The 14,100-nt window shown below is 38.6% G+C and overlaps 1 protein-coding gene across 1 annotated transcript in view; it reads right to left on the minus strand.

The window, feature by feature from the left end:
• Positions 1–14,100, minus strand: part of pdgfrb (platelet-derived growth factor receptor, beta polypeptide) — a 33,382-nt gene that overhangs the window by 6,588 nt on the left and 12,694 nt on the right. Inside the window, exons 3-18 of the mRNA XM_077531740.1 lie at positions 13,126–13,437; positions 12,799–13,056; positions 12,581–12,711; positions 12,230–12,395; positions 10,482–10,662; positions 9,491–9,606; positions 9,170–9,293; positions 8,881–9,092; positions 7,051–7,145; positions 6,840–6,972; positions 5,477–5,581; positions 5,274–5,384; positions 4,024–4,180; positions 3,707–3,873; positions 2,241–2,353; positions 1,956–2,078 (exon numbers count right to left, since the gene is read on the minus strand). Of these exons, the coding sequence (XP_077387866.1) occupies positions 1,956–2,078; positions 2,241–2,353; positions 3,707–3,873; positions 4,024–4,180; positions 5,274–5,384; positions 5,477–5,581; positions 6,840–6,972; positions 7,051–7,145; positions 8,881–9,092; positions 9,170–9,293; positions 9,491–9,606; positions 10,482–10,662; positions 12,230–12,395; positions 12,581–12,711; positions 12,799–13,056; positions 13,126–13,437 (2,504 nt within the window). The remainder of the gene's footprint in view (positions 1–1,955; positions 2,079–2,240; positions 2,354–3,706; positions 3,874–4,023; positions 4,181–5,273; positions 5,385–5,476; positions 5,582–6,839; positions 6,973–7,050; positions 7,146–8,880; positions 9,093–9,169; positions 9,294–9,490; positions 9,607–10,481; positions 10,663–12,229; positions 12,396–12,580; positions 12,712–12,798; positions 13,057–13,125; positions 13,438–14,100) is intronic.

Below are 14,100 nucleotides of genomic sequence, written 5' to 3' on the forward strand. Positions count from 1 at the left end.
ATAAATGAATTGGAAAAGAAAATAGTGTTACACAATGGAATGCTTAAAAGGGAAACGTTATTCAAGGTCCCTGGCACTGTGTTGTTTTGATGGGGATTCCAGGACTCTTATTTCAAAACAAGCTTCAAGCAACTAGCAAGCGCACAAGCTTTAACAACCAATACAGTACTGAGAAATTTTATATGACTACACTTTGGAGTACCTTAATATCATATTATTGTTTAAAGGTGAAGTCAAGTCAAAAATTAAAATATTGCCCTCTGTCACACAAGAAATGGTTTCCTAAACATGACAATGATTAGACTGTACACAAACAGCCCCTGCAGTCACCATATTGGAATCAAACACATTAGTTCGTCTAAAGTCCGAACCTGCGGGCCAAATGTGGCCCACGGTCAAATTTGATCTGGCCCGCAGCCTCTATCATAGAATTAATAACATGTGGCCCTATAGCCCTGTTGACCAGCCTATAAAATGTATACATGCTAAATGCAATTTCACATTTACCCACAAGAGGGCAGCAGCACTCTATCCTGCTCCATGACCTTGTGTGGCCGTCTTGTCAAACCTGACCGATTCTGCGCACGCATGCGCTTCTTTATGGGATGGATAGGATACTGACAGTTAACCTTTGAAATGTAAATATTTGGGTAAACAGCTTGTTAAATAACACAACGATATTTAAATGAAGCCGATTGTCAACTGAGAAAAGCATGTTTGTTTCCCCCAGCCTCGGCACTTCTTGTTTTATATATAGCCGCATATCCTGTCCTCAAACACACTTTCTGATTGGTCACCAACCTCTGCGCTAATCAGCGAGCTCGGGACAAGATCGATTCTTGTGGGTTTGTGAACTCACAAATCAGCTTGCAGGCAAGGAAAAGTCACAATGACAAGGAATAAAAAAATGGAAAGTTGACGATCGGGGCAACGATTCAAGAAGAGGTGGAAATCGAATTCTTTTTTTTTTCTTTTTTTTTTTCACAGAACCCGCAACATCTGCGTCTGCCTCATTTCCAAGGAGACTGTGGCTGTTTTTAAACAGGCAAGTCGTCTGTCATTTACAAGTAATATAAAAAGCTCAGTTAATTTGATTTTTTCCAAACCACTTCAGAATAAGATTACTTCTTTCCCTTTTTTTGAACTTCAAACGTTCAGTGAACATTTATTTTCAATGATGATGTTTCAAATGGGTCTTACACTGGTGAATATATTTTTTTACATATTTCCCTGTGATTGAATTAAAAAGTTGAGAGAACATTTAATTTCCAGAGGAGATATTTTTCATGTTTGAAATGTCATTTTCACTATTGAATTCTGTTACTTCTTTAGCTGTTTTGGAACTTTTCAACGGTATGCCATGTTTGAAATGAACCCTCCACTGGTGAATTTTTTTTTTTTAAACATATTTTCCTGTTACTGAATTATAGAGTTCAGAGAACATTTAATTGCCAGTGGCGATATTTCATGTTTGAAGGGTAATTTGCACTGGTGAATTACTTATTTCCCTATTTTAAAATCCAGAAGTTCAGTGAGTATTTAATTGTCATGTGATAAGTCCTGTTTCCAATTAAAACAGACATGTTTAAGAATCTTGAAATTTAAATGCAAAAAGGTCAAATATGAAAGACAGACTGATTTAAAAAAATGCGTTTAGATTTATTGGTGTTCCATGTTTTAAAAAAAAAAAAAAAAAAAAAAAAAGAATGTCAAATGGTCGACTGGGCCCCCCACATTTTCACCTTACCAAGTAAGTAACATAACTTCCAGTTATGAGGGTAAACCGTAAAGAACACAAAAGACAGACCAGATAAAGTCACCAAGAAGATAGCTGATTTTGTTCCATTAAAAAAAAAAAAAAGAAAAGAAAAAGAAAGAAGATTTGAATACAGTTATGGCTTATATGTGGCTTGCGATTGACTGGGCTTGCTCATCTGTGTACGACTTCTACTCACGCTGCCTTTTGAGATGTAGTTGGAGTCGTGCATGATGTCTCTGGCAAGGCCAAAGTCACAGATCTTCACCAGCTTGCCCTCGCAGATCAACACATTCCTGGCGGCGAGGTCACGATGAACACACTGCATGAGGGGGAATGCCAAAAAACAAACAAAAACAACAACAAAATGAACCAATGCATTCATCCGCTTTGATTCTTAAAAGCAAACTTGGACTAAAACTTCCTCTCATATAAATAATTGCTGTCTCTTTAAAAAAATGAGTATTTTTTATCAATGTCCTACATTCTTGGAGGCCAGGAACTCCATGCCCTTAGCCACTTGGAAGCTGAAACCCAGCAGGTCGTCATAGGTGAGTGTGGACGAGTCACTGATGACCAGGTCCAGACTGCCGCCAACTATATACAAGATGAGAGAGATCCCAGGCGGTGAACATGATGGAAAAATGCAGCAGTCAATAGTGAGTGGGAGAGCATTTTAGTAGTGTGTGAGAGTATATTAGTAGGGTGTTCCTGAGAGATTGTTTCAGTAGTGTGTGAGGGCATGTCAGTAGTGTTTGTGTTCAGTCTAGAGCATGAGAGTGTTTTACTTGTTTGTAGGAGTGTTTCAACTGAACATTTCAGTAGTGTATAAAAATGTTACTGTATTGAATGTGAAGAATTTCGGTCGTGCATGTGAAACTTTCTCTTGTGAGCATTTCAAGAGTGTATATGTAATCAGTTCAGTGGTGTATGTGAGCAAAAATAATGTGTGAGAACATTTCTATTTCAGTTCAGAAAGTTAGAGGGTTTTAGTAGTGTATGTGTGTGTTTCACTAGTGTGTGAGAATGTTACATATGTGTGTGTAGGAGTTTTTAAATTGTTTACCTGAGTGGATAAAAGTGTAGTCGTGCATGTGTGAGAGCATTTCAATAGTGTGCGATAATGTTTCAATAGTGTGAATGTGAGTCTCTCTAGTGTGTATGAGAGCATTTAAATAGTGTTTGTGGGATGGGAGTGTTTCAATAACTTGATATGGCGAGTTTCAGGAGTTTTTATGTGAGAGTGTTTCAGGAGTGTGTGGGTGAGACCATTTCAGTATTGTATATGTAATAGCATTTCAGAAGTGTGTGTGAGTGAATAAAAATTCAGTAGTGTCCCTGATAAAGATTTTGTGTTTGAGTGATTCAGTGGGAAAAAAATAGCGAAATTTGTTTTTTAGTACTAGATAAAAGCATTACAGTAGTGTTTGTGAGACTGTTTCAGTCGTATTTGCGCATCCGTGTGTGAAAGGTAATCCAGAATTATGTATACCAAGGTTATTATAGTTTACAAAAACAAAATAAATAAAAACAAAATACAAACAAACAAATCATACTAAAACTAAATACACTTTTTTTTGTTAATGGAATAAAGTGAAAACAAGAAAAACAATAAGTAACTGAAACTACATTTTACATTCATAAAATCCCGTAAAAATAAAAAAAAACTAAAACTAATACTAAAATAGCATTTTAAAAAATGAAAAATAAACTATTTAAAAAAAAAATATTGCAAAACTACCGGTAACTGAACTTAAAAACAAAGGTCAAAACAAAAATAATAATAAAAATAATAATAACTATAATTAAAAAAATAAAAAAGTAACCCTGCCTCAAACGCATTTCTTTCATCTGTGCATGCCTCCATTTATCTGCCGATGCTACGTGGTAAAGCAGTGGAGAGAAATTCTTGCAAACTGAAGATAGAAGACGCACTATCTCCATTCAGACCTTGTTCCTGGTAGAGGTCCTGCTGGTACGTCGACTCATACGGAGACGGCTGGATGTCGGCGTACTTGATGGAGTCCATCTGCTCCTGCATGGGAACGTAGACGCAGGGCTCGTCTTTGCTCATGTCCATGTAGCCGCCGTCGCTCTCGCTTCCGAATGACACGTAGCTACGAACAACAGAATAAACACGCGTGTATTGTTTTTACAATCAATGCTGGTTTTTGTCATCAATTTCGGTTCAAGTCAGTGTTAGTCCATCTTGGAGCCCATTTGTTTACAAACATTTGAAGAAGCTCAATAAAAAGTTCCTTGCTCACCCTTTCCCTTGACTGAGCGGACTGCTTCCCCTTGAGATCAGGCAGCTTTCGTCTTGGTTCTTCTCGGCAAAATACTGCAAAAAGGTGTGCTTGTTTCTGTGCAGGTAGTCCACCAAGTCGCCATAGCGACAGTACTCGGTCACCAGGTACAGAGGACCTGATTGGTTAATCCAAAACAAAAAAAACAAACAAAAAAATCAGCGCTTATATCAGATATCCATGACTATGTCATAAATGTCAAATACTGTTTGTTTCAAGATTTTTAAGCATCCTTGACTAAAAGCTAGCAAAATTACATTAAGGATAAAAATGCATGCATCATGAAACAAAGCCTGTTTTTCATCCTTTTGCGTGACATTCAAACTCAGTTTCCACACACAGCTGACGTCCAAATAACATGAATGTTAATCCATCACATGACAGAAAAGAGCTCGACTTTGGGAAAGGATTTGGCAAGCGAGCAGTCCGGTTCAACGCTGTTTCACAAATTGAAGTTTTAATGGGGAAACCACAAAATAAAACAAATGTCATCTTGTGTAGCATATGAACTAACTAACGTTATGTTTTAATACATTTAAATTTAATAATTTTTTTAAATTAAAAATTTTTTTTTTCTTTATTTCAAAATATTTCTGCCAACGAGGTTTAGTTAATTAATAAAAATAATTGGTTTATTTAATAAAAAGAAAAAAAACAACCTACGGGTAGGTAGGATACGAGCCAATTCAATTTTGGAAGATATTTTTCAACTTTTAATTTCTATGGGTCGTGTTCATTCCTTAAAATTTCCATCCGAACCAAGATCATAAGCTATTTTCTATTTTCTGGATTGAGTAATGATGCAAGACAATGGGACTGTAACAAATTTGATTGTGGGGCTGAAAGGCAAAACAAATTCCTGGAACGAGTACAAATTCATGGAGCACTTGTATTTGTGTTTGTCTGTTTGTTAGTGGCCAGGCCACCTCCGGGTTATTGGAGGACAATGTGAGACAGTACTATTTATTTTTTATTCTTGGGTTTGGTGGAAATAAGGCCTTCTTTTGTATAGTTTTTCTGATGTAACTTATGGCTTAACAATTCATTGAATTCAACTGTTTAAAAAAACACATCATGGGATGGGGTTGAAAAAAAAATGCATATTAAATCACAATCGCAATATCAAGGTGTAAAAAAAAAAGAAAAAAAGTGACAATTGGATTATTTTTCAAAATCATTTCGTCCTTTTTGTGGTACAACAAGTTGCCCACCATGCTTGGTGCAGGCTCCCAGTAAGTTGACAACGTTGAGATGAGGACCCAAGTGACTCATAATCTTCAGCTCTGACATCAGGGCTTGAGTCTCGCTCCTCCTGGCTGTCGCTGGACGGACAAAGGCAGAAAGTAAGGGACGTTGGTGAGCAACTTGTTGCCTCCCTCCATAGAACATACGCAAGATACTTTCTACTTCTTACATTTTAGCATTTTCACTGCCACTTTTGTGCTGGATCGGGAATGAGCGAGACCGTACGCAGTTGCTTCCACCACACGGCCAAAAGCTCCCGACCCAAGAGTGCGACCTGAAACACAAAGAATGAGTCACAACCAACACTTAAAGTGAAATGGAGGCCATGTACAATAATAGTCTTGTGAAATTAATAGTCAAATGAGGGACATTGATATGTTTTGTTCAGGGCCAATACCTAACGAATTATTACTAATCAAGGAGGCTGATAACAGAACTGGTGTACAAAAAAAAAAAGTAAACTTCAACTCTGTTGAATTTTTTAAAGCATATGGTTATTGAACAACCTTTAAAATTTGCAAAATATTTGAGCTGTTTTTCTTTTTTTAACCTTACAACATACAGTACATCTTTGTTTTAAAATTGTAACAAACGTTAAGGGTCCACCCAAGGTCATTAGCATGTCTTCAAAAGGTAAATAAAAAACAAGTAAAAGGCTCCCACTAAATAAAGTTTTCCAAAATTTCAAAATCTCTGAAACATGATTTTTTTTTTTTATCTTAGTTTTAATTTCAAACACAAACAGAAGGTACAGAGAGTCCAATGTGTCAGCAACATCTCTTATATAGTTAACATTTAAATAAATAGTTCCTTGAAGTTAACACAGCTTTAAATTATGATTTTTCAAAAAGGCTGATGCCAATATTCATCAAAATGCTTAATATCGGCGCCGATATAATCGGCCTGGCTGATAATCGCTCTGTCCCTACGAGCAACCACACAAATTTGTCAAGTTATTTATCCTTGTTTCAGAATTTATGAATGTAATTTAATTTACATTAAGGAACTGAATAAAAGACAACGGGAAAATGATCAAAATATATGTAAATGAATATTATTAGCATGACGGCAATCTTGGATCCCTTGAAAGGCACAATATAAATTATTATTATTATCTCTGTTTTCTGTTAAAAAAAATAAATAAATAAATACAAATGAAAATATTTTGCCAGAATTATGACTACGCTTTGATTAGTTTGCCAGCAGTTTCTAAATATTCTTGTAACATATTCATATAAAGACACTATTTTTGTTTATTTCTTAATAGTGTTGTTTACGCTTGCTTTATTTTGTGATGGATGCTTATAATAAATTTGTATATTTGATAATTAACTGAAAATAAAGCAGCGTGTTTCCTGAAATTACTCGCGGCTCATTCTCGCTATAATTAAACAGGCATTTTATTGGATTTCGACACACTTTCAGTTGTACTTGTAACTGATGAATGAATATTGATGTAATGTAACATTCAAGGCCAGTTGATGCGTAAAAACAGAAGTCATACAACCAGCCTGTTCGTGCGGAGGACTCACCCAGCACCAGGTTGTCTCTGGGCATCTCCCAGGTGAGGTCATAGGGCAGGTGGATGGGATCCACGTAGATGTACTCATGGCCGTCCTGGCTCACGGACTCGATCACCTTCCAGCGGATCTCGTAGCGAGGTTTCTGACCACACACGCACGCTATGTGACTGACTCTGCTGTGACATTCTAGCTTAGGCAGTCACTTGCGTTTGCGTCTCACCTTCCTCCACACGGCGATGAGGATGATGATGGACAGGATGATGATGACCACTAAGGCCAGGACTGCTGCCAATACTGCCACCTGGGAGAAGAGAGCTGCAACACGAGGAACACACAACATGAACACAGGTAACTATGGAAAACACTTTCAACATGTATTCGATAGCCTACTAGTACCATTTGACTTTGTACCAGTATGCTTTTTGTCCTTACTAGTAAGACAAGCACACTAGTACGACTATGTCATACTAGTGATGTGATTTTCTACCACTCCGTAACATTTATGTGCACTAGAAAAATATCAAGGTAACACTAGCGTTTTAAACAGTGGGGAAAAGAGCTTATTGCAAAATGGCCCTGGTTGATCTCTTATACTCTGCTGTCACCTGCTGGTCATTTGTGTAATAACTACCATTTCTTCAACCGTTCTCTACAGTTCAGAAGCTGCATCAAAGCCTTCTGTATGCTCTAGAAAAAAACAAAAAAACAACAAAAAAAAACATAGAAATATGTCTGGTAATATTTAAAATAGAACATATTTATACGTTTTTGGGAGCAAATGAGTTAATTTTGGATTACAGTTTATTTTTTATTTTTTTTCAGATTACTGTTTATTAACCAGTGATTAGTGTTTATTTCGTACTTTGTATTTGTACATCGATTTAAAAAAAAAAAAAAGGGGGGGGGGGCATTCTAGTGGGGAGTCTAGATCGTATTATGTTACCAGTTCGGTTTTCCAAAGTAAAAACAGATGTCTGCAAATGTCTTATTTTGATGTCTTATGTCATAAAGGACTACAGAAATCAGTGAAAAAATTACATCTTGATATGCTAAAACATGTGAAGCACTATATGTTAACGAGTAGAATTTTGTCATGATGCTAGTAGTACTGGTAGTATGCAATTAGTGAGTGAGCAAATAGTGCACACTTTTGCCTCACAGGTGAAATTGAGTTTTTACAGTGGTGCACAGAATAGAAAAGTGGGAAAAATGTCACTCATGCATCCTCGACGCACAGCAAAATTCTTTAATACATTGAGTAACCTGCTTTTGACATCGCTACATAACAACAACTCGCTATAGACATTATGGAAAGCTAAAGGAATGTTAGCGTAAGAAAGAAATATGTCGACTCACAGTATTTACGTGCCAAATATTTATGGCTTTAAGTACAACATCAAGTGTTACTATTTGATGAAGCTGACCACCACGTTGCTAAAACATAAACTTTTCCTCAATGAATCGTGAGAAGTGAAGCTTTTAGCAACAAGCTGACTGAAGTGTTTGTTTAGCTCCCCCTCTTTTTATAGCATGTTTTGTTTTCCTGAATTTATTATGGAAAAGTAAGCTAGGCTGCTTTACGGAGCTGCAGTAGAGTGTAGTACACTACAAAAGTCATCATATTTCTTGATGACCATTTACAGCAGCCATTTAACATTACAAAACAATAAATAGGGATATTCAGTGTATTAACAATTAGCAATGACATTATTTTGGTATACTGTAGTTCGGTTTAAATGTGGCAGGTTTTCACAAGTTTATACAACTTCTCTGAATTATTTGTTGTTTAATGTTTGTTTTGGGTTTTTTTTTTTCATTAATGGTGTGTACTACAGTATGTTTAAGTCTTGAGAATTTCCCTGCATGCTTCATATCCAATGAAAAATATCCATCCATTTCCTATACCACTTAATTTTGGGCGAGAGATAGGAACCCCCACCAGCCAATTGCTGGGATTTGAACCCACAACTCCTTGAATGTGAGGCAGACATGCTAACCGGACCACAAAAACAAACAAACATGACATCATTTACTCCTCCAAGACACCTACTGCTTGACACCAGTTTGACGTCTCTCCTGTCCACCTTCCCCGCCTGGTTTCTGGTCTCGCAGCGAACTGTGACCTGCTGCGGCTTGTGGAAGGTCAGACGGCTCCACACCTGACTGGTTTTACGGCTCTCGCTGTGGGTGACGTTGGTCTGGATGCTCAGCACCTCAGCTTCTGGGTCCAGCGGCTGCCATATTGTAGTCTTGTTATCGCATCTGTGGGATAAGATGAGTGTACATGGAATGCCAAAGCAAGTTTTTCCCTTCATCGCGGTCATCATAGGGTGGCTTACTTGAGCATGCTGTCGCAGCTGTACCACTGTATGATCGGGGTCGGGACGCCCTCAGCTATACAGGTCACAAGGTGCCTTTTCCCAGGAAGGTGGTGGTCCGTCAGATCTTTTATCTGAGGGGGGACTAAATAACCACACAGACATCGGCACAACTGAGGTCAGTGTTGGTCTAAAAACTACCGGAAGCATAGATCTACATTTACAACTTAATATTAGCATTAAAATGGTCTTAACTCATTCATCATATGCTACCTTACTTAATTTACCTTCCTTAAGTTATGCAATGGACTATTCCAAAGGCCTTTTCAAAGAATCTCTCACCTTGGACTTCCAGGTCAAAAGTCACTTCCTTAGTGTCATCGCCATTGGTGACCCGGGCGGTGTAGAGACCCCTCTGCTCCGGTCTTACCCGCACCAACGTGAGGATGCTGACATATCTGAGAGGAATGCGTAATAATTTTAATAGGACAATTGTGAGCATTAGTCAGCGAATTAAAGTTATGCAAGTAAGACAGCAACTAACCAAATAGTTATAACACAGATGGTGTGATGTTAGCAGCAATGTCAATGAGCTCATTCCAGGCTGGGGAAATATTCCCCCCACCAAATAGGAAGATAAACACGGACTAGATCGCAGTGTAAGATTCAGACAGGAGTAAGATTTAAGTTAATATGTTTAAATATATATTTACTTATATATTTATGTTTCTATTACTATTATTTACACATTTATATATTTTGGTATTGTTTAGATATAAGTAGCTAAATAGACGTGGTGAATCTGTTATTTTCATTTACTTGTATTTACTTAAGTTAGCTAGCTCCTGATTGGTTAGAGTTGGTCAGCTGACGAGTGTTCAGGAAGTGTGGTGTCTGTCGGTAGAAGTCTGACTAGTAAACCGCGTTGTTCCAGAAGAAATCCGTCTCCATCTTGCTTTCTCATCTTTTAAAGAGCGGTCCATTAACCACCAACGAACCTTCACGTTACAGCAGTAATGTAGTGCCCTCTGCTGGTTAGAATGTGAAGTACACATCACTTACAGGTTGCATTTTTATTCGTTTAAAAAATACTTGGAAATGTGCAAACGTATTTGAAAGGTTCTATTATAGATTTTTAGTGATTACCAAGACTTTTGTTTATAGTTCCTGTGTTATGGTTATGGGATAAGCTCCACCCACCATTAAAAGGATATTATGTTACACTCATGCCTTATCTACCGATGACTGACAAGAACTGGTCGCTTCTTCCGAGGAAGCTTGAAGCGCTAATTGCTTTAAATGTGCGAGCGTTGCTTAATGCTTGTGATCCTACCTGATCTCATGCTCTTGTCTGATCGTGATGATTTTGTCTCCTTTGATGGCGGTGCCGTCTTTGCTCCAGCTGACCTGAGGGGGAGGGTAGGCCTCCACCTCCACCTTCAGCTCGACATTCTCCTGCAGCTGGGCCGAAACGTGTCGATTCTCAGCCGGATGTAAGGACACGAAGCCTCGTTCTGAGGGAAGATAGATAATCAATTAGCCACACAATGTTTAAAATCAATATAATAGTGAAACACTTATTCAAGCAGAGCTCACTTAGTGAATCAAGTCTATTTAGCTGACTTCCCTGGACATAAAGTTGGAGGTAGACATACAACATCCCTCTTTTCCACTGAGAAAAAAAACTAAACATGACTGGCAGCATGGAGCATTTGAAGATTTCATAAACATGACACACCTCACTGCAGATAAAATAAGCAACTGCTAACTCTCAAAGGGCAAAAACACTATAAAATGAATTCAGTGGTCCTTGAGGAGATCCTCACACTGGACTTGGGCCCCAATACACCCGACTCCCGAGCGCTGTACAGTCTGCGACCAGTGTTCCCACAAAAAAAAGAACTTTACTTTAGTGATTACTTATGTTAAAAAGTAATGTAGTTACTTTACTGATTACTTGACTTTAAAAGTAATTTGCTTACTTTACCGATTGCTTGATTTAAAAAGTAACCAAGTTAGATTACTTTAACCAGGAAATACTCAAGTTCGACATGCCCTGTTTAACATAATGACACCCAGTTTTGCTGCTTAATTGAAAATGCATTATTAAGAGTGACATTTAAGGATAAAGTTTTGTGTTTACAAAAAAAAACAAAAAAACAAAATAGACAACCTTTTTGATTTAACATAATTATTTCAATTAAAAAATAGTCTTTTATGGACTTCACTTAACAAAAATGGGGTACTTGTATTTAATAAATAAATAAATTCATTAATTAATAAAAGCACAGTTGTTCTCGATTTAAAATGTAAAATACAGTCAAGGCAGTCTTTTTTACATGACATAATAATGTTGTTTTTTTTAACCTGACTTTTTGCTGGACGGTGGCTAGAAATAAAGTAATTAATTTATTTATTAATTAATTTATTTATGTGAACGCTCGTGTGCATTTTTTGATTGTCTACGATGGCATTCACGTTTACATAAGTTTTGAAACTTGCACACTGAGCGAAAGTCATCATGCGAGTGAGTAATAATAATAATAATAATAATAATAATAATAATAATATATTAAATGCAAAGAAAGAAAAGAAGTTATACTGTATCATTGCTATAAATGGCAAGTATTTAATTTCCAAACATCCAACCATCCATTTTCTTATCCGCTTTTCCTCACAAGGGTCGCGGGGGTGCTGGAGCCTATCCCAGTTGGCTTCGGGCAGTAGGAGTACACCCTGAACTAGTTGCCAGCCAATTGCAGAATTTCCAAACAGTTGCCTATAAACATGTGTTTTATTGAGTTCACGTTTACTTGAAGTCAGTTTTTCTTTTTAAACGTTTAGTTTCTATGCTCCCGTGTGTTTTCTCAACGGCACGAATACAGTGTCAAAAGTTTATTTCACACTTTCACTTTTTCTGTAATCTAAATAAATACAGCAGCTATTAATTTCTTCTAAAAGAAACTTCCTTCTTGGCTTAACTTGTATGAAGTTCACATAATAAGCATTCTCCTTGGTTCGTGAGCCACAATAATAATCTGTCCTGCGTGAGTTTATTATCTATGCGTGTGCGTGTCTGACCGAGCACTGTGATGTTGACACTGGCTGTGGCCGTCTGGTCCTGGACTCCCTCGTGTACATGGCACACATAGTTTCCGCTGTGGGCCAGCGTGGCACGAGGGAAGATGAGGCAGGACCTCATGTTCATGGCCGACAGGACGTATGTTAGTGGTTCCACATCAGCAGCCTGGAGGGGACATTTTATTCGCACAGTGGTTAAATATCTGCACCCCTGGAGGTGGGGGTGGGAGTGGGGGTCAATATATCAAAGGTACAATTTTCAGGTCTTTCCACATCTTGATATGATTTGGGCCAGGTGATGAGGAGTGGGAAACGGCGAACAAAAGTTCTTTCTGTTCCCCTCCCACTCACCTCCTTGTCGGGGACGTCCCACGAAAAATAGACCAGCTCGGCCCCGTGCACGGTGCAGTTGACTGTCAGCGGCTCGCCCTGCTTCAGCACCGTCTTTGATGCGTTGATGTAGGCGTCGATGGCCTCTGGGACTGAAAGGGGTAAGTGATGATAACGGGATTCAATGACTAGGATGTGGACGTGAGATCATAAATGTGTTTAAAGTTCTGTTCACCCACCGAAGATGCTGAAAACGAAGAACGCCTGCGACTCTTTCACCTCCCCGTTCAACTTTCCCCGACACACGTAGGTTCTGTCCTCTAGGGCTGCAGTGTAGCCCTCGCTGGGCACGTAGAGGCCCTTGACCGGGAGGTCGGTTTCCTTCTCGAAGAGGGAGACGTTGATCTTGGGGTTGGTGACCACACAGGGGATGGTGGTCAGCTCACTGGTCTTGCTCAGCATGCCGTGAGCGCTCTCAACGAACCATACGTCGGGGTCTGCGGGTGGAGACAGTCAGTATTTGGCAAATTCAGCAGAGGATCAAACAATAGTTTCTGCAAGTGTACCTGGGACAAACACATCCACCTCCTTCCTTTCTCCGCTGTGTCGATCAATGCACTGATAAACCCCAGTGTGCTTCCAGCTTACGTTCCATAGGCTCAAAGCGCTGGATTTGTTGCCATTTTGCACAATTTGGTAGCTCTGCACACCATTTTGGCCCTGTTCCACTTGGAAATAGGGAACGTCATCCCTCTTGAACTCCCAGCCGGTCTCCCCCGGGCCCGAGCAGGTGAGTGTGAGAGATGAGCCCGCGGCCAGGACGAGCTGGCCGTCGTGTGGCGTGACCTCCAGGCAGCTCACGCAGACGCACAGGAGAACTGCGGTTGACACAATAAGGGAGGGCTGAGATTGGAGGTCAAGGAGGTTAAGTCAACACGACATGCCAGATCCTGTTCTGCCTTACGATGTTGACGGATAAGAGTCATGCGGAGCGGAGAAGTGAGGAGATGATGACGCTACGTCAATGACAGATTATTGAAACGGGAAGAGGTCATCTGGGATGCGTCCATCGTGTTTGACATCAATCACACACACACACATGCCCGAACTGCATTTGAGAAGACTTTGAGGTTGCTTGCATCCCACTTGGGGAATTTCAGCTTATTTACATTAATATCCATCCAGGTAAGTAAAGCTAACAAATGAAAAACAATTGTATATTTTTTTTTAAATCTATACTGTTGGTAAGTTCACATGCGTGGGTGTTATTATTATTATTATTATTATTGTTGTTATTATTATTATTATTATTCTTATTATCATCATTATTATTTATTAATTTTTTTACAAATTCAAAAGCATTGAAAATGTCGCTTTTGGGTCTTCTGAGAAGTGACGAGGAACAATGTTTCTGCCCGATGCCAGTGATATATTACATTATATTGTATAGAACACGGATGGACAACTGATGCATGCAGCACACTTAGTGGACCCTTCACTAATATAAAAATTTAAAATGAAATAAAAAATAAAAACAGAAA

Source organism: Festucalex cinctus, chromosome 9 (genome assembly GCF_051991245.1).
Source record: "Festucalex cinctus isolate MCC-2025b chromosome 9, RoL_Fcin_1.0, whole genome shotgun sequence".
Taxonomy (NCBI): domain Eukaryota; kingdom Metazoa; phylum Chordata; class Actinopteri; order Syngnathiformes; family Syngnathidae; genus Festucalex; species Festucalex cinctus.